The 20,161-nt window shown below is 47.1% G+C and overlaps 1 protein-coding gene across 1 annotated transcript in view; it reads left to right on the top strand.

Annotated features, from left to right (window-relative positions):
- The first annotated feature begins 9,648 nt into the window (after positions 1-9,648).
- RRP8 (ribosomal RNA processing 8) overlaps positions 9,649-20,161 on the top strand; it is a 29,688-nt gene continuing 19,175 nt past the window's right edge. Inside the window, exons 1-3 of the mRNA XM_077451309.1 lie at positions 9,649-9,733; positions 14,168-14,282; positions 15,408-15,558. Coding sequence (XP_077307435.1) covers positions 14,178-14,282; positions 15,408-15,558 — 256 coding nt within the window. The 5' untranslated portion in view covers positions 9,649-9,733; positions 14,168-14,177. The remainder of the gene's footprint in view (positions 9,734-14,167; positions 14,283-15,407; positions 15,559-20,161) is intronic.

The raw sequence follows: 20,161 nt of genomic DNA, 5'->3' as shown, positions 1-20,161 counted from the left end.
ACAGATCAAAAGTGATCTTCAAAAATGGGACAAAGAGATTTTTACATGGTTCGGGAGAACCAATATTATTAAGATGAATGTGATGCCCAGACTGTTATACATAATTCAAACTATACCAATTAAGATCCCTTCAAGTTTGTTTAAGGATCTTAGATCAAGATTTATGAAGTTCATCTGGGCTGGGAAACCAGCAAGAGTACGTCGAGATATTTTAGTACTCCCCAAAGGAAAAGGAGGGATAGGACTTCCAGATCCAATAAAATACCAGGAGGCTTCACACTTAACTAGAGTAGTGGAATGGTGTAGGCTTAAAAACGAAAAACCGTGGATACAGACAGAACAAGCAGCGACAGATATCCCATTGGAAGGATTAGTGTGGATTCCAGATACAGAAATACCAATGGGACTGAGAAAACATCCAATACTAGGGGAGACATTACGAATAACTAAAAGAGTATTCAGGAAAACATCTATTTCAAGAATTCCCAGTCCGCTCCTTCCTATCCTTGGTACCCCAGCATTTCTACCGGGAATGACAGATCCAAAGTTTAAAACAATACAAGATAGAGGTATGAGTAGAATTTGTCATTTCTCGGTAGGCAATCGGTTAATGACTAAAAAAGATATTGAAAAAGGAATGACATTAGGACTAGACCCTTTCAGAATGAGGCAATTAGAAGCCTTTATTAGATCTAAATCAAAGGTATACGTAGAAATAAGGGCATTGACTGAGTTTGAAGAGATCTGTTTGAAAGGAGAGGAACTGAGACATCTGATGTCTTATTTTTATAGTATGTTAATAGAACAGGAGACTTCACAAGATTTGCCCTTTTTACAGGCTTGGGAAAGAGATTTAGGGACTACGTTTTCCCCAGAACAAAAGGATAAGATGCTGTTGTTTAATCAAAAGGCCTCGATGGCAAGCAGATATCAAGAAGGGGGATACAAGATCCTTACTAGGTGGTATAGAACACCAAAAGTGTTACATCAAATTTACCCCCAGATATCAGAGACATGTTGGAGATGTCATGGAGCAGAAGGAACATTATTACATATATTTTGGGAATGTCCAAAAATTAGAGTGTTCTGGGAGATGGTAGCCGATACTATTGTAAGGATTACAGGAATTGACCTGGGAGATAAACCGGCAACTTTTCTGCTGCTGGACATCCCAATGGCAATAGAAAGATTCAAAAATTCTTTGCTGAGACATTTATTGATAGCAGCAAGGGCATGTATCCCGGTTCTGTGGAAAAAAAGCAACCCTCCAGCTAGAGCACAGTGGTTTCAGAGAATTGCAGAAATCCAACAAATGGAAAATTTAACAATGACAATGAGAGATCAAGATGAGAAATATCAGAAGATCTGGGCTCCATATCTAAATTATAGAGAAAGTATGATGTGAAACATTTTGAAATATGATAGAGCAGGCGGGTGGTGGTGGGGGGGGGGGGAGTGAGGGGGGGGATTATAGTGAAAATTCAAACATTTTTTTTCTTTTTTTTTTTTTTTTTGTATATTTATTTATTTATTTTTCTGGGAGGGAAGGGTGAGGGAGGGGGGAGGATGACGTGGAATTGAGGTATGGATTGAAATATTATAAGACTGTTATAGCTGTTAAAGAAGTTGTAGATGTATAACGAAATGTAATGTGAAATCTATGGAAAGAAAAGATGAAAAAATAAAGAATTTATAAAAAAAAGAACTTCCATTGAGGATTCAGGTAGATAATCAAGAACTGGGAACTTCCAAGGGGGATTCAGGTAGATAATCAAGAACTGGGAACTTCCATGGGGGATTCAGGTAGATAATCAAGAACTGGGAACTTCCAAGGGGGATTCAGGTAGATAATCAAGAACTGGGAACTTCCATGGGGGATTCAGGTAGAAAATCAAGAGCTGGGAACTTCCATGGGGCATTCAGATAGATAATCAGAATCTGGAACCTTCCATGGAGGATTCAGGTAGATAATCAAGAACTGGGACCTTCCATAGGGGATTCAGGTACATAATCAAGAACTAGGACCTTCTGTGAGGGATTAAGGTAGATAATCAAGAACTGGGAACTTCCATGGGGCATTCAGGTACATAATAAAGAACTGGGACCTTCCATGGGGGATTCAGGTACATAATCAGGAACTGGGATCTTACATAAAGGTAGATAATCAAGAACTGGGATCTTCCATGGGGGATTCAGGTACATAATCAAGAACTGGGACCTTCCGTGAGGGATGCAGATAGATAATCAAGAACTGGTAACTTCCATGGGGGATTCAGGTACATAATCAAGTACTGGGAACTTCCATGGGGGATTAAGGTACATATTCAAGAACTGGTACCTTCCATGTAGGATTCAGGTACATAATCAAGAACTGGGATCTTACATAAAGGTTTCAGGTACATAATCAAGAACTGGGACCTTCACGTTGATAATAAAGAACTGAGACGTTCCATGGGAGATTCAGGTACACAATCAAGAACTGGGAACTTCCATTGGGGATTGTCAGGGTTGGCTTAGCCCTTCCTCTTCTGGGCTGGCCGCTCAGCTGTCGACTAATTGCCAGCTCTCTTCTCTTTCCACAGTTACCAGCTGTTCCCGATGATGCTCGTCTGACCTGCCTATTTAAAGCCTTCCTGTTCAATTTTTCATTTGCCTTCGCGTGGTCACATCACAGGGAACCATCTCCTGCTGTTTGTTTCAAGACTGGCTTACTGACATCACACCTGGCTTCTTATCCTGCTTGCAGTTGCTCTCCTTGGATCCTTGACTTCTGGCCTGGCTGATTACCCGATCTGGTTAATGAACTTTGGACTGGCTGACTACCTGATCTGGCTACAGGACTCTGGCTATGCTTGACTATGCTTTTTTTCTATTTACCTTTTTATTTTTATAATAAACAAGTGTGATTTGATTGTAGTTCTGTCTCAGTCTGTTTCATGGTTTCTGACAGGGATTAAGGTACATAATCAAGAACTGGGACTTTCCGTGGAGAATTCGGGTGGATAATCAAGAACTGGCAACTCCCGTGGGGGATTCAGGTAGATGATGAACTAGGACCTTCCATGGGGGATTAAGGTAGATAATCAAGAACTGGGAACTTCTATGGGGGATTCAGGTAGATAATCAAGAACTGGGAACTTCCATGGAGGATTCAGTTAGATAATCAAAAATCGGAACCTTCCATGGAGGATTATGGTAGATAATAAAGAACCGGCAACTTTTCTGCTGCTGGACATCCCAATGGAAATAGAAAGATTCAAAAATTCTTTGCTGAGACATTTATTGATAGCAGCAAGGGCATGTATCCCGGTTCTGTGGAAAAAAAGCAACCCTCCAGCTAGAGCACAGTGGTTTCAGAGAATTGCAGAAATCCAACAAATGGAAAATTTAACAATGACAATGAGAGATCAAGATGAGAAATATCAGAAGATCTGGGCTCCATATCTAAATTATAGAGAAAGTATGATGTGAAACATTTTGAAATATGATAGAGCAGGCGGGTGGTGGTGGGGGGGGGGGAGTGAGGGGGGGGATTATAGTGAAAATTCAAACATTTTTTTTCTTTTTTTTTTTTTTTTTGTATATTTATTTATTTATTTTTCTGGGAGGGAAGGGTGAGGGAGGGGGGAGGATGACGTGGAATTGAGGTATGGATTGAAATATTATAAGACTGTTATAGCTGTTAAAGAAGTTGTAGATGTATAACGAAATGTAATGTGAAATCTATGGAAAGAAAAGATGAAAAAATAAAGAATTTATAAAAAAAAGAACTTCCATTGAGGATTCAGGTAGATAATCAAGAACTGGGAACTTCCAAGGGGGATTCAGGTAGATAATCAAGAACTGGGAACTTCCATGGGGGATTCAGGTAGATAATCAAGAACTGGGAACTTCCAAGGGGGATTCAGGTAGATAATCAAGAACTGGGAACTTCCATGGGGGATTCAGGTAGAAAATCAAGAGCTGGGAACTTCCATGGGGCATTCAGATAGATAATCAGAATCTGGAACCTTCCATGGAGGATTCAGGTAGATAATCAAGAACTGGGACCTTCCATAGGGGATTCAGGTACATAATCAAGAACTAGGACCTTCTGTGAGGGATTAAGGTAGATAATCAAGAACTGGGAACTTCCATGGGGCATTCAGGTACATAATAAAGAACTGGGACCTTCCATGGGGGATTCAGGTACATAATCAGGAACTGGGATCTTACATAAAGGTAGATAATCAAGAACTGGGATCTTCCATGGGGGATTCAGGTACATAATCAAGAACTGGGACCTTCCGTGAGGGATGCAGATAGATAATCAAGAACTGGTAACTTCCATGGGGGATTCAGGTACATAATCAAGTACTGGGAACTTCCATGGGGGATTAAGGTACATATTCAAGAACTGGTACCTTCCATGTAGGATTCAGGTACATAATCAAGAACTGGGATCTTACATAAAGGTTTCAGGTACATAATCAAGAACTGGGACCTTCACGTTGATAATAAAGAACTGAGACGTTCCATGGGAGATTCAGGTACACAATCAAGAACTGGGAACTTCCATTGGGGATTGTCAGGGTTGGCTTAGCCCTTCCTCTTCTGGGCTGGCCGCTCAGCTGTCGACTAATTGCCAGCTCTCTTCTCTTTCCACAGTTACCAGCTGTTCCCGATGATGCTCGTCTGACCTGCCTATTTAAAGCCTTCCTGTTCAATTTTTCATTTGCCTTCGCGTGGTCACATCACAGGGAACCATCTCCTGCTGTTTGTTTCAAGACTGGCTTACTGACATCACACCTGGCTTCTTATCCTGCTTGCAGTTGCTCTCCTTGGATCCTTGACTTCTGGCCTGGCTGATTACCCGATCTGGTTAATGAACTTTGGACTGGCTGACTACCTGATCTGGCTACAGGACTCTGGCTATGCTTGACTATGCTTTTTTTCTATTTACCTTTTTATTTTTATAATAAACAAGTGTGATTTGATTGTAGTTCTGTCTCAGTCTGTTTCATGGTTTCTGACAGGGATTAAGGTACATAATCAAGAACTGGGACTTTCCGTGGAGAATTCGGGTGGATAATCAAGAACTGGCAACTCCCGTGGGGGATTCAGGTAGATGATGAACTAGGACCTTCCATGGGGGATTAAGGTAGATAATCAAGAACTGGGAACTTCTATGGGGGATTCAGGTAGATAATCAAGAACTGGGAACTTCCATGGAGGATTCAGTTAGATAATCAAAAATCGGAACCTTCCATGGAGGATTATGGTAGATAATAAAGAACTGGGACCTGCCATGGAGGATTCAGGTAGATAATCAAGAACTGGGACCTTCCATGGGGGATTCAGGTTGATAATAAAGAACTGGCAATATCCACAGGGGATTTAGATAGATAATCAAGAACTGGGACCTTCCATGGAGGATTCAGGTAGATAATCAACAACTGGGACCCTCCATGGAGGATTAAGGTAGATAATCAAGAACTAGGACATTCCATGGAGGATTCAGGTACATAATGAAGAACTGGGACCTTCCATGGGGGATTCAGGTACATAATCAAGAACTTGGACCTTCCATGGTGGATTCAGGTACATAACCAAAACTGGGGCCTTCCATTGGAAATTAAGGTACATAATCAAGAACTGGGAATTTGCATGGGGGATTAAGGTACATATTCAAGAACTGGTACCTTCCATGTAGGATTCAGGTACATAATCAAGAACTGGGATCTTACATAAAGGTTTCAGGTACATAATCAAGAACTGGGACCTTCACGTTGATAATAAAGAACTGAGACGTTCCATGGGAGATTCAGGTACACAATCAAGAACTGGGAACTTCCATTGGGGATTGTCAGGGTTGGCTTAGCCCTTCCTCTTCTGGGCTGGCCGCTCAGCTGTCGACTAATTGCCAGCTCTCTTCTCTTTCCACAGTTACCAGCTGTTCCCGATGATGCTCGTCTGACCTGCCTATTTAAAGCCTTCCTGTTCAATTTTTCATTTGCCTTCGCGTGGTCACATCACAGGGAACCATCTCCTGCTGTTTGTTTCAAGACTGGCTTACTGACATCACACCTGGCTTCTTATCCTGCTTGCAGTTGCTCTCCTTGGATCCTTGACTTCTGGCCTGGCTGATTACCCGATCTGGTTAATGAACTTTGGACTGGCTGACTACCTGATCTGGCTACAGGACTCTGGCTATGCTTGACTATGCTTTTTTTCTATTTACCTTTTTATTTTTATAATAAACAAGTGTGATTTGATTGTAGTTCTGTCTCAGTCTGTTTCATGGTTTCTGACAGGGATTAAGGTACATAATCAAGAACTGGGACTTTCCGTGGAGAATTCGGGTGGATAATCAAGAACTGGCAACTCCCGTGGGGGATTCAGGTAGATGATGAACTAGGACCTTCCATGGGGGATTAAGGTAGATAATCAAGAACTGGGAACTTCTATGGGGGATTCAGGTAGATAATCAAGAACTGGGAACTTCCATGGAGGATTCAGTTAGATAATCAAAAATCGGAACCTTCCATGGAGGATTATGGTAGATAATAAAGAACTGGGACCTGCCATGGAGGATTCAGGTAGATAATCAAGAACTGGGACCTTCCATGGGGGATTCAGGTTGATAATAAAGAACTGGCAATATCCACAGGGGATTTAGATAGATAATCAAGAACTGGGACCTTCCATGGAGGATTCAGGTAGATAATCAACAACTGGGACCCTCCATGGAGGATTAAGGTAGATAATCAAGAACTAGGACATTCCATGGAGGATTCAGGTACATAATGAAGAACTGGGACCTTCCATGGGGGATTCAGGTACATAATCAAGAACTTGGACCTTCCATGGTGGATTCAGGTACATAACCAAAACTGGGGCCTTCCATTGGAAATTAAGGTACATAATCAAGAACTGGGAATTTCCATGGGGGATTCAGGTTGATAATAAAGAACTGGGACCTTCCACGGGGGATTCAGGAAGTTAAACAATAACTGGGATCTTCCATGGAGGATTCAGGTACATAATCAAGATCAAGAACAAGAACTTTCCATAGGAGATTCAGGAACATGATCAAGATCTGGAACCTTCCATGGGAGATTAAGGTACATAATCCAAAACTGGGACCTTCCATGGAGAATTCAGGTAGATAATCAAGAACTGGGACCTTCTATGGGGGATCCAAGTAGATAATCAAGAACTGGGAACATCCACGGGGGATTGAGATAGATAATAAAGAACTGGGACCTTCCATGGGGGATTCAGGTAGATAATCAAGAACTGGGACCCTCCATGGAGGATTCAGGTAGATAATCAGGAACTAGGACATTCCATGGAGGATTCAGGTACATAAAGAAGAACTGGGACCTTTCATGGGGGATTCAGGTAGATAATCAAGAACAGAGACCATCCACAGGGGATTCAGGTACATAATCAAGAACTGGGGCCTTCCATGGAGGATTCAGATTGATAATAAAGACCTGAAACCTTCCAAGGACAATTCAGGTACATAATCAAGAACTGGGAACTTCCATGGGAGATTAAGGTACATAATCAAGAGCTGGGACCTTCCATGGGGGATTCAGGTAGATAATCAAGAACAGAGACCATCCACAGGGGCTTCAGGAAATTAAACAATAATTGGGATCTTCCATGGAGGATTCAGGTACATAATCAAGAACAAGAACTTTCCATAGGAGATTCAGGAACACGATCAAGAACAGGGACTTTCCATTGGGGTTTCAAGCAGATAATCAAGAAACTAGACCTTCCACAGTGGATTCAGGTTGATAATAATGAACTTGGACCTTACATGGGGAATTCAGATACATAATCAAGAACTTGGACCATCCATAGAGGATTCAAGTAGATAATCAAGAACTGGGACCTTCCATGGAGGATTCAGATACATAGTCAAGAACAGGGACTTTCCATAGGGAATTCAGGCAGATAATCAAGAACGGTGGCCTTCAATGGGGGATTCAGGTACATAATCAAGAACTGGGACCTTCCATGGGGGATTCAGGTTGATAATAAAGAACTGGGACATTCCGTGGGGGATTCAGGTAGATAATCAAGACCTGAGACCTTCCACAGGAATTCAGGTAAATAATCAAGAACTGGGATCTTGCAGGGGAGATTCAGGTAGATAATCAAGAACTGGGACCTTCCATGGGGGATTCAGGTTGATAATAAAGAACTGGGACATTCCGTGGGGGATTCAGGTAGATAATCAAGACCTGAGACCTTCCACAGGAATTCAGGTAAATAATCAAGAACTGGGATCTTCCAGGGGAGATTCAGGTAGATAATCAAGAACTGGGGCCTTCCATGGGGATTCAGGAAGTTAAACAATAACTGGGACCTTCCATGGAGGATTCAGGTACATAATCAAGATCTGGGACCTTCCGTATGAGATTCAGGAACATGATCAAGAAAAGGGACTTTCCATTGGGGATTCAGGCAGATAATCAAGAACTGAGACCTTCTATGGAGATTCAGGTACATAATCAAAAACCGGGACCTTCCATGGGGGATTTAGGTACATAATCAAAAACTGGGACCTTCCATGGAGGATTCAGGTACATAATCAAAAACTGGGACCTTCCATGGGGGATTCAGGTAGATAATTAAGAACCGAGACCTTCCACGGGGGATTCAGGTAGATAATCCAATCCATACTCGATTCACGAGCATAATCAAGAACTGAGAACTTCCACGGGTGATTTTAAGTACATAATCAAGAACACAGAATTTCTCAGGAGATTCAGGCATTTGGATAGACAACAGGGATGTTTCTCGGGGCATCTGTGCAGAGAATGGCGACCGATGAAGGGAGAGGTATTGGGGCAGATAAGAAATTACAGGGATTTACTAGGGGGGGGATCGGATAAATGACAGAGAATTGGGACCATCCATGGGAGATTTATGTAGAGGATGGTCCAAGGCAGACAAGATATCATATGTGCAGATGACAAGGAACAGGGACTGGCTGGTGAAGGGGTGGGGAGTTGGTTGGGTAGATGGCAGAGAATGAGGTCTGATGGGGGGTGGGAATAGGGAAGATGAAAAAGAACAAGGACTGGTGGGGGATTCAAGTAGATGACAGAGATCATAAGAGTCATGAGTGAGTTCCCTGGGACTGGCCAGGGGAGGGGGGAGGGGGTCCTGGAATTGTTGGGCCATCTGGAAATCACCATCCTGGGAGATTCTAATACTTCTCTTGAACTAAAAAGGTTCTATAGGGGACAGAGAACACTGTGTATGTACATTCACTCTGTGTGAATGAGGCATAAAAACAAAAAAAACAACGAATGTTATTAGGCTATTTCAAGTGCTGGTCGAAAAGACTGGAAAGTTTTTCATTGATTGCGCTTAAGCCAAAGGATTCTCATGACAATATTTATTTTCCCAAAACATCTTCCAGAACAGCTACTTGAGATGATTGGACAAAGCGGCATTATACATAAATACACTCAAGTTTGCTTTATATCAGTGCTGGGGGATGGGCAGCTTCGTAATTCTTCTGACATGGAGATTGGAGTGGCGTAGAGACAGTAATCAGCCGGTAGGAGGCGATCATCACACACACAAAGCCGCTGGTGCTGTTATGTAGATCGTAATTGTGCAGTGACAGTCCTCCGCCGGTAGAGGGAGCACAGCTCATCCATAGCTGCTCTGTCTCTCACATATCTCTCTATGGTAATAACACGTGGAACAGAACCTGAACTCATCAGTAAGTATAGATCTGTGTCCTTCCAATGATCGAATCCGAATCCCCCACCCACCGGACACCCCCGTCACCCCTTCCCCATCCCCATACAACAGGCGCTGTGCTTCTCTCACATTACCGGACTCCTCCGTTCTCTGCACACCGACCCCTGATCCGCCTGCAACTTCTCCCTTCTATCTGTATTCCTCACCCGTCTGCATCCCAATCCCCGGACCTTCCATCGGACAGCCACCCCCTGATCCCCCCCCCCCAACATTCACTATTCCCAACACCCCCTGACCCCCCCCCCCAACATTCACTATTCCCAACACCACCTGACACTCACCTCCAACACACCCCCTCCTCCAACACCCCCTGACTCCCCCCCCCCCCCCAACATTCACTATTCCCAACACCACCTGACCCTCACCTCCAACACACCCCCTCCCCCCACCTCCACCACCCACTGACCCCCCCCCCAACATTCACTATTCCCAACACCACCTGACCCTCACCTCCAACACACCCCCTCCTCCCACCTCCACCACCCACTGACCCCCCCTCCCCCCCCAACATTCACTATTCCCAACACCACCTGACCCTCACCTCCAACACACCCCCTCCCCCCCAACATTCACTATTCCCAACACCACCTGACCCTCACCTCCAACACACCCCCTCCCCCCACCTCCACCACCCACTGACCCCCCCCCCCCCAACATTCACTATTCCCAACACCACCTGACCCTCACCTCCAACACACCCCCTCCTCCCACCTCCACCACCCACTGACCCCCCCTCCCCCCCCAACATTCACTATTCCCAACACCACCTGACCCTCACCTCCAACACACCCCCTCCCCCCACCTCCACCACCCACTGACCCCCCCCCCCCCCAACATTCACTATTCCCAACACCACCTGACCCTCACCTCCAACACACCCCCTCCCCCCACCTCCACCACCCACTGACCCCCCCCCCAACATTCACTATTCCCAACACCACCTGACCCTCACCTCCAACACACCCCCTCCTCCCACCTCCACCACCCACTGACCCCCCCTCCCCCCCCAACATTCACTATTCCCAACACCACCTGACCCTCACCTCCAACACACCCCCTCCCCCCCAACATTCACTATTCCCAACACCACCTGACCCTCACCTCCAACACACCCCCTCCTCCCACCTCCACCACCCACTGACCCCCCTCCCCCCCCAACATTCACTATTCCCAACACCCACTCCACCCCCTCAACATTCACTATTCCCCTGACCCCCCCCCCCAACATTCACTATTCCCAACACCCCCTGACCCCCACCTCCAACACACCACCTCCAACACCACCTGACCCTCACCTCCAACACACCCCCCCCCCAACATTCACTATTCCCAACACCCACTCCCCCCCCCTCCAACACCCCCTGACCCCCCCCAACATTCACTATTCCCAACACCCACTCCACCCCCCCAACATTCACTATTCCCCTGACCCCCCCCCCCCCAACATTCACTTTTCCCAACACCCCCCCCCAACACCCCCTGACCCCCCCCCCCAACATTCACTATTCCCAACACCCCCTGACCCCCCCCCAACATTCACTATTCCCAACACCCCCACCTCCAACACCACCTGACCCCCACCTCCAACACACTGCCTCCAACACCCCCTGACCCCCCCCCCCCCCAACATTCACTATTCCCAACACCACCTGACCCTCACCTCCAACCCAACACCCCCTGACCTCCAACACCTCCTGACCCCCCCCCCCAACATTCACTATTCCCAACACCCCCTGACCCCCCTCAACATTCACTATTCCCAACACCCCCGCCTCCAACACCCCCTGACCCCCACCTCCAACACACCGCCTCCAACACCCCCTGACCCCCCCCCCCCAACATCCACTATTCCCAACCCCCCCTGCCTCTAACACACCACCTCCAACACCTCCTGACTCCCCCCCCCCCAAATCATTCACTATTCCCAACACTCTCGCCTCCAACACCACCTGACCTTTACCTCCAACACACCCCCTCCGCCCACCTCCAACATTCACTATTCCCAACACCCCATGACCTCTCCCCAACATTCACTATTCCCAACACCCCATGACCTCTCCCCAACATTCACTATTCCCAACACCCCATGACCTCTCCCCAACATTCACTATTCCCAACACCACCTGACCCCCACCTCCACCACACCGCCTCCAACACCCCCTGACCCCCCCCCCCCAACATCCACTATTCCCAACACCCCCGCCTCCAACATCCCCTGCTGACCCCTCCCCAACACCCCACCTCCAACACCTCCTGACCCCCCCCCCCCCAATCATTCACTATTCCCAACACTCTCGCCTCCAACACCACCTGACCTTTACCTCCAACACCCCCCCTCCCCCCACCTCCAACATTCACTATTCCCAACACCCCATGACCTCTCCCCAACATTCACTATTCCCAACACCCCATGACCTCTCCCCAACATTCACTATTCCCAACACCCCATGACCTCTCCCCAACATTCACTATTCCCAACACCCCCTGACCTCTCCCCAACATTCACTATTCCCAACACCCCCTGACCTCTCCCCAACATTCACTATTCAACACCCCCTGACCCCGCCTCCAACACCCCCTGTGTGTGTGTGTGTGTGTGTGTGTGTGTGTGTATGTACGGTATATATATATATATATCACTCACACACACACACGGCTCTGAATATGGCAAATGGTATATGCACACCTGGCTCTGTATATGGCAGATGATTATTATTAACGATTCATATAGCGCCAACAGTTTACGCAGAACTTTACAATGTGTAGGGGGGACAAAACAATTGCAGTACAATACAAAAGGTATGGGAGGGCCTGGCTCGTAGAGCTTACATTCTAAAGGGAGGGGGTGGTACAAAAGGTAATAGCTGCAGAGAATGGTTTCATGGGAGTGGCTCGGGGACAGATATATACATATACCTATGACATTTGCAGTTAAGCAGATGGTATATACCTGGTTCTGTATGTCATGTATATGGTATATACAGTACCTGGCTCCATATATCCCCTTTATGGAAGATGGTACCTGGCTCCATATATCCTGCATTTGGCAGATGGTATATACCTGGCTCCATATATCCTGTATATAGCAGATGGTATATACCTGGTTCCATATATCCTGTATATAGCAGATGGTATATACCTGGCTCCATTAATCCTGTATTTGGCAGATGGTATATACCTGGCTCCATTAATCCTGTATTTGGCAGATGGTATATACCTGGCTCCATATATCCTGTATTTGGCAGATGGTATATACCTGGCTCCATATATCCTGTATTTGGCAGATGGTGTATATATACCTGGCTCCATATATCCTGTATTTGGCAGATGGTGTATATATACCTGGCTCCATATATCCTGTATTTGGCAGATGGTGTATATATACCTGGCTCCATATATCCTGTATTTGGCAGATGGTGTATATATACCTGGCTCCATATATCCTGTATTTGGCAGATGGTGTATATATACCTGGCTCCATATATCCTGTATTTGGCAGATGGTGTATATATACCTGGCTCCATATATCCTGTATTTGGCAGATGGTGTATATACCTGGCTCCATATATCCTGTATTTGGCAGATGGTGTATATACCTGGCTCCATATATCCTGTATTTGGCAGATGGTGTATATACCTGGCTCCATATATCCTGTATTTGGCAGATGGTGTATATACCTGGCTCCATATATCCTGTATTTGGCAGATGGTGTATATACCTGGCTCCATATATCCTGTATTTGGCAGATGGTGTATATACCTGGCTCCATATATCCTGTATTTGGCAGATGGTGTATATACCTGGCTCCATATATCCTGTATTTGGCAGATGGTGTATATACCTGGCTCCATATATCCTGTATTTGGCAGATGGTGTATATACCTGGCTCCATATATCCTGTATTTGGCAGATGGTGTATATACCTGGCTCCATATATCCTGTATTTGGCAGATGGTGTATATACCTGGCTCCATATATCCTGTATTTGGCAGATGGTGTATATACCTGGCTCCATATATCCTGTATTTGGCAGATGGTGTATATACCTGGCTCCATATATCCTGTATTTGGCAGATGGTGTATATACCTGGCTCCATATATCCTGTATTTGGCAGATGGTGTATATACCTGGCTCCATATATCCTGTATTTGGCAGATGGTATATACCTGGCTCCATATATCCTGTATTTGGCAGATGGTATATACCTGGCTCCATATACCCTGTATTTGGCAGATGGTATATACCTGGCTCCATATATCTTGTATAGACCTGGCTATGTACGTTCAGTATTCCCAGTTCTGTATATGCGCTCTGTAGATAGCGGTGGGGTCACACCTGCATTATAACGATTATATACACCATCATTCATGCCCCCTTCTCTTCCTGTGCAGGGACGTCACCATGTTTGATACAGGGGAGTGGAATGATAACCTGGAGGCGCAGACTCTGACGGAGAGTCTGGTGAGCACCCAGAAGAGGAGATCTCCGGACACCCCGCAGGAGAAGGTGGGTACACTCAGCTGCAGGAATTCCTAAATGAGACCAGCTGAATGAATAGTACCAGCATGCTGGAGAATCTCTGAACTGACTGACACTGCGCCTTGAGATGGCTACCCCTGACCTTTCCGCAGGGTGGGAGTTTAGCCCTATAGAGGTCAGTGAAGGGAATGATGGAATAGAGACTGGAGTCGGTGAGTTTTTATTGCTGCTCACATTTTCATGTGACTCACAATTTACTTCTGTACTTTATTAATGGCGGATTTGGAGGTTTTCGTTTTTTTGCAAACGGTATTTCACTGCAGCCATCTCAAGCTTGTAGAGCCGGGGTCTCAAACTGGCGGCCCTCCAGCTGTTGCTAAACTACAAGTCCCATGAGGCCTTGCAAGGCTGACAATTACAAGCAGGACTCCCTCAGGCAAAGACATGATGGGACTTGTAGTTCCACAGCAGCTCTAGGGCCACCAGTTTGAGACCCCTGGTCAGTGACTTCTCCTCAGTCAGCCCCAAATCATAGACTTGCAGTGAAAGATAATAAAACTATTTGCCTCAGGTGACAGCTCGGTGGATGGGGTTACATTGGATCACTGTTGGGGTCAGTGGGTGTAAAGCTGAAGTTTATTCTCTTTTTTTATATTTTGCTGTCCCTGATGGGCTCTGCCTGACTTCATGCTACAGCTTGTGATGCGCATTGTGAGAAGCTCACAGTGTGCAGTGAAATCAGAGTAAGTCATTTCAGTCCAGGAGAGGAGCCAGTACAACTGTGCAAGTCTGAAGGGAAGGTGAGATTTAAAGTTTTCTACTTTTGGATGGAGTGCAGGAGGGATAGAACCTCTGCCAGGTTTTACTATTGTTTCCCTATCTAGGAATTCATACTTTTTGTTCTTGCGACCATTCCCACTAGAACAGACATCCAACTAACTTAGTGAACATTAGGCATTTTCCATGACTGTCTTTTTGATTTCTGGAATATTGGGGAGGGAGAGCCTGCCGTATCAAGAACAGCCATTCTGCATCATTGTGCACCCTGCACTGGCATGCCACTGGCTGTTATTGGTAAAGCAGGTACTTTCCACGCCTCTTTGTATCAACAACAAGCCCACTGGTACCCATCATCCTCCTGTCACTTCCTAGGGCGCCATCAGCAGGCGGAAAAGACTGAAGAGAAATCGTCAGCTCCTGGAGATCCTGCAAACCCTGAAATCCCCGAGCACCCAGATCCCCGACCTCCCGCCACCCCCAGAAGTCGTCCATTCTCCAAGGAAGCAGAAGAAGGTGACACCAGGTGGGACAATGTCTTCTAAGGAATGTCTTTTGGTCTCTCTGCAGAGCAGAGTTGTGGTCTGGGCAGTTGGTTCACCAGTTTCCTCAGAGCTCCACCATAAATTATTTGCAAAGTCCAATTTACCCAATCTGTCTTCACCTGTAACTAATGATCTCTCCACCCACTCTGTGCAGTAGGGGTGCAACGGATCATCACCAATCCGTGGTCCAAACGGGTCACCCTGTTCGGATCAGCACATGCTGTGATCCATGGAGCGCTCCGCGGTCTCGGCCTTAGGAAAGGCCGCGGCTTCAGCCTAGCTCCAGAGCGGCGGCCATCTTGGTGCACCCGTCGGCCGTTTACAATGTGATCGCTCCGTCAAATGACGCTGATTCCTCTGTGTACAGATCTGTACAGTGGAGGGGAGAGATCGGATGGCAGCAGCGCTGTGGGCTGGATCTGTAGTGCCCACAGCACTGCTCTGTGACAATTGCAGTCACAGCCATCCCTCCATACCCTGCCAATACTCTGCCATACCCTGCCAATATTACCATGGGGGGAGATGATGTGGATGTTACAGTGGGGACTATATGGTGGTGGAATTTTCACAGGATTTTGCAAATTCAATTATTATTTGCTGATCTGAATAATGATCCGATCCGTGACTCTGATCCGAGGAACGATTCGATCCGTGAGTTTTTTGATCCGTTGCACCCCTACTGTTCAGTGCAGGGAGTATTCTCTGGGGTGGTGGTTAATAACCAAGGTGAGGGTACAGTGGAACAGTCCAGGTGGGGGGGATAAAGGTGATTGTACAGTGAAACAGTATATGTAAAGCAGGCATTTGCAACCTCAAACCTATGGAATCTACAGTCTGCTTCAAGTGCACACAATTCTACTGAAACCAAAACCGCTATTGTGGCTGGATCTTCTCTTTTCATCTTAACACAGACAGGAAGAGGCGCCTTTAGCTAAGTGGATTACATCTTGTGACATCCATACGGGGGTTCTGAAGGTGAATTGTCAGTTGTGTGATGAGCTTGTGAGTGCATTATGTGTCATTCTGGGAGCTTGTCAGTGCATTTTGTAATTTTTTTTGCTTAACACCTTCCCGCCTGGCTGTCAGTTTGCTATAGGAGTAGAGCTGCACAATTGTTAAAAAAAAAAAGTGATCTCGATTCAAACCCCCCTGACGATCTCTATTGCAGAGTTTGCGATTCTTTCATATAACAAGTGGAGAGACTTATCTGCTCACTCAGCTGTCAAAAGAAAACATCCAGGCAGTCTGCCAAGTTTTTAACCAGAAACATTGTAATTAATGCTTCCTCCTTAGATCAAATGGATAAACTTATGTGTGTAAAGAAAAAAAGCCAGGCAGTCTGCCAAGTTTTTAACAAAGTGTAAATGCAGGAAGTTTAACCACTTAAAGCAGGCATGTCCAAAGTCCGGCCCGCGGGCCAATTGCGGTCCGGTTTTGAACGACCCGCCTGGTTGTTTTAAACATATATATCTTTTGTGGCCCCCGGCGATCTCCCAGCGCCGGGGCCACAAAAGATGTATAGTCCGGCTGCCTCAGAGGGAGGAGGCGGGACGAGTGCCGTGCACACAGGAGGAGAACTTCCTGTTTACACGGCAGCTGTAATAGGAAGTCCCGTCTCTGCCATTGGACGACTGTGCTGTCCATCAAAGGAGGCGGGACTTTCTTTTAAAGAGGCCGTTGTGTAAACAGGAGATTCTCCTGTAAGATGTCTTTGGCACTCGTCCTGCCCTCCATGGCTGCACTGATGGTAATGGTGGCTGCATTCCTGGCAATTGCAATTGTGGAGCTGCATTCCTGGCAATTGTGGAGCTGCATTCCTGGCAATGGTGGGTGAAATTCCTGGCAATGGTGGGTGAAATTCCTGGCAATGGTGGGTGAAATTCCTGGCAATGGTGGGTGAAATTCCTGGCAATGGTGGGTGAAATTCCTGGCAATGGTGGGTGAAATTCCTGGCAATGGTGGGTGAAATTCCTGGCAATGGTGGGTGAAATTCCCGGCAATGGTGGCTGCATTCCCGGCAATGGTGGCAGCATTCCCGGCAATGGAGGCAGCATTCCCGGCAATGGCGGGTGCATTCCCGGCAATGGTGCCTGCATTCCCGGCAATGGTGCCTGCATTCCCGGCAATGGTGCCTGCATTCCCGGCAATGGCGGCTGCATTCCCTGGCAATGGCGGCTGCATTCCCTGGCAATGGCGGCTGCATTCCCTGGCAATGGCGGCTGCATTCCCTGGCAATGGCGGCTGCATTCCCTGGCAATGGCGGCTGCATTCCCTGGCAATGGCGGCTGCATTCCCTGGCAATGGCGGCTGCATTCCCTGGCAATGGCGGCTGCATTCCCTGGCAATGGCGGCTGCATTCCCTGGCAATGGCGGCTGCATTCCCTGGCAATGGCGGCTGCATTCCCTGGCAATGGCGGGTGAATTCCCTGGCAATGGCGGGTGAATTCCCTGGCAATGGCGGGTGAATTCCCTGGCAATGGCGGGTGAATTCCCTGGCAATGGCGGGTGAATTCCCTGGCAATGGCGGGTGAATTCCCTGGCAATGGCGGCTGCATTCCCTGGCAATGGCGGCTGCATTCCCTGGCAATGGCGGCTGCATTCCCTGGCAATGGCGGGTGAATTCCCTGGCAATGACGGGTGAATTCCCTGGCAATGGCGAGCGCTGCATTCCCGGCAATGGCGAGCGCTGCATTCCCGGCAATGGCGAGCGCTGCATTCCCTGGCAATGGCGAGCGCTGCATTCCCTGGCAATGGCGAGCGCTGCATTCCCTGGCAATGGCGAGCGCTGCATTCCCTGGCAATGGCGAGCGCTGCATTCCCTGGCAATGGCGAGCGCTGCATTCCCTGGCAATGGCGAGCGCTGCATTCCCTGGCAATGGCGAGCGCTGCATTCCCTGGCAATGGCGAGCGCTGCATTCCCTGGCAATGGCGAGCGCTGCATTCCCTGGCAATTGTGGGTCTGCAGATAGACACTGATCCTTGTTTTGCTTCACAGTTCTTTATTTAAAATTTTAAGTTTTTTTTCCTGAAGTTTTCTTAAAGTGAAGGTGCGTGTTATACGTCAATAAATATGGTATATCCAAATAATACACTTGAGCTCATCTATTCACCACACACAGCCACAAAGGCAAGAGAATTCTTGTGGGGAAGTGTATTAGTGCTCGGATGGACACACTTAGACCGAATTTTAATGGTTCAAAGAATGTCAGGCAAAATGGTCAGTCCTCGCGCATGTTCAGTTCATCAAATCTGGCCCTCTTTGAAAAAAGTTTGGACATCCCTGACTTAAAGTCCAAATCTTTTTCTGACACTTCTTTCTTAAGTTAAAATCAAATTTTTTTTGTAAGAAAATTACTTGCAACTAGGGATGCACCGAATGGGTTTTTTGGTGCCGAAACCGATACCGAAAATGAAAAATACACTAGGCCGAAAACCGATACCGAAACAGCACCGATACCGAAAATGACTGTTTTGAAAAAATATTTTTATACAGGAGGTGGTCAGAGACTGGGGACATGGTACAGGAGGTGGTTAGAGACTGGGGACATGGTACAGGAGGTGGTCAGAGACTGGCGACTTGGTACAGGAGGTGGTCAGAGACTGGCGACTTGGTACAGGAGGTGGTCAGAGACTGGCGACTTGGTACAGGAGGTGGTCAGAGACTGGCGACTTGGTACAGGAGGTGGTCAGAGACTGGCGACTTGGTACAGGAGGTGGTCAGAGACTGGCGACTTGGTACAGGAGGTGGTCAGAGACTGGCGACTTGGTACAGGAGGTGGTCAGAGACTGGCGACTTGGTACAGGAGGTGGTCAGAGACTGGCGACTTGGTACAGGAGGTGGTCAGAGACTGGCGACTTGGTACAGGAGGTGGTCAGAGACTGGCGACTTGGTACAGGAGGTGGTCAGAGACTGGCGACTTGGTACAGGAGGCATCCCCTATTGCAGGCCAGTGTCCCCTATTGCAGCCAGTGTGTGCTATTGCAGCCCATTGTAGCCAGTGTGTCCCATTGCAGCCAGTGTGTGCCATTGCAGCCTGTGTGTCATTTTGCAGCCAGTCTGGCAGGGAAGAGAGCCGCCTCCGCCGCCTGTTTGATACGTCCAGTCCTGCAGATGATCTAAGTGCCCGGACAAGGGGGAGGGGCTGCGTGTGACGGCGCGCGGCCGGGAACACACAGCTATTGAAATGAAAGCTGTGATGTTCCCGGCGCTGTGATCAAACAGGCGGCGGAGGCGGCTCTCCTGCGCTATACACCCCCCATGATGGGCATCACCAGGGGCGGGGGGCGGAGCCCCGCCCCCACCCAGGCCACGCCCCATTTTCGGCTCCATTATCGGCCGTTTTTCTCTTTCGGCAAATTGCCGAAAAGGGCATTTTCGGCCGATATGTTTCGGCGGCCGAAATTTCGGTGCATCACTACTTGCAACCCCAAACATTTTTCTATATATATATATATAATATATTTATATTATAATTTTAGCAGAGACCCTAGGGAATAAAATGACAATATTTTATGTCACACTGTATTTGCAGAACTGTCTTTCAAATGCATTTTTTTTGGGAGAAAATTACACTTCAATAAAAA

The sequence above is a fragment of the Lithobates pipiens genome, unplaced genomic scaffold (assembly GCF_037356315.1).
Source record: "Lithobates pipiens isolate NorthernLeopardFrog02 unplaced genomic scaffold, aLitPip1_a1.2 Scaffold_23, whole genome shotgun sequence".
NCBI lineage: Eukaryota > Metazoa > Chordata > Amphibia > Anura > Ranidae > Lithobates > Lithobates pipiens.
This window is presented reverse-complemented; position numbering and strand designations above follow the sequence as displayed.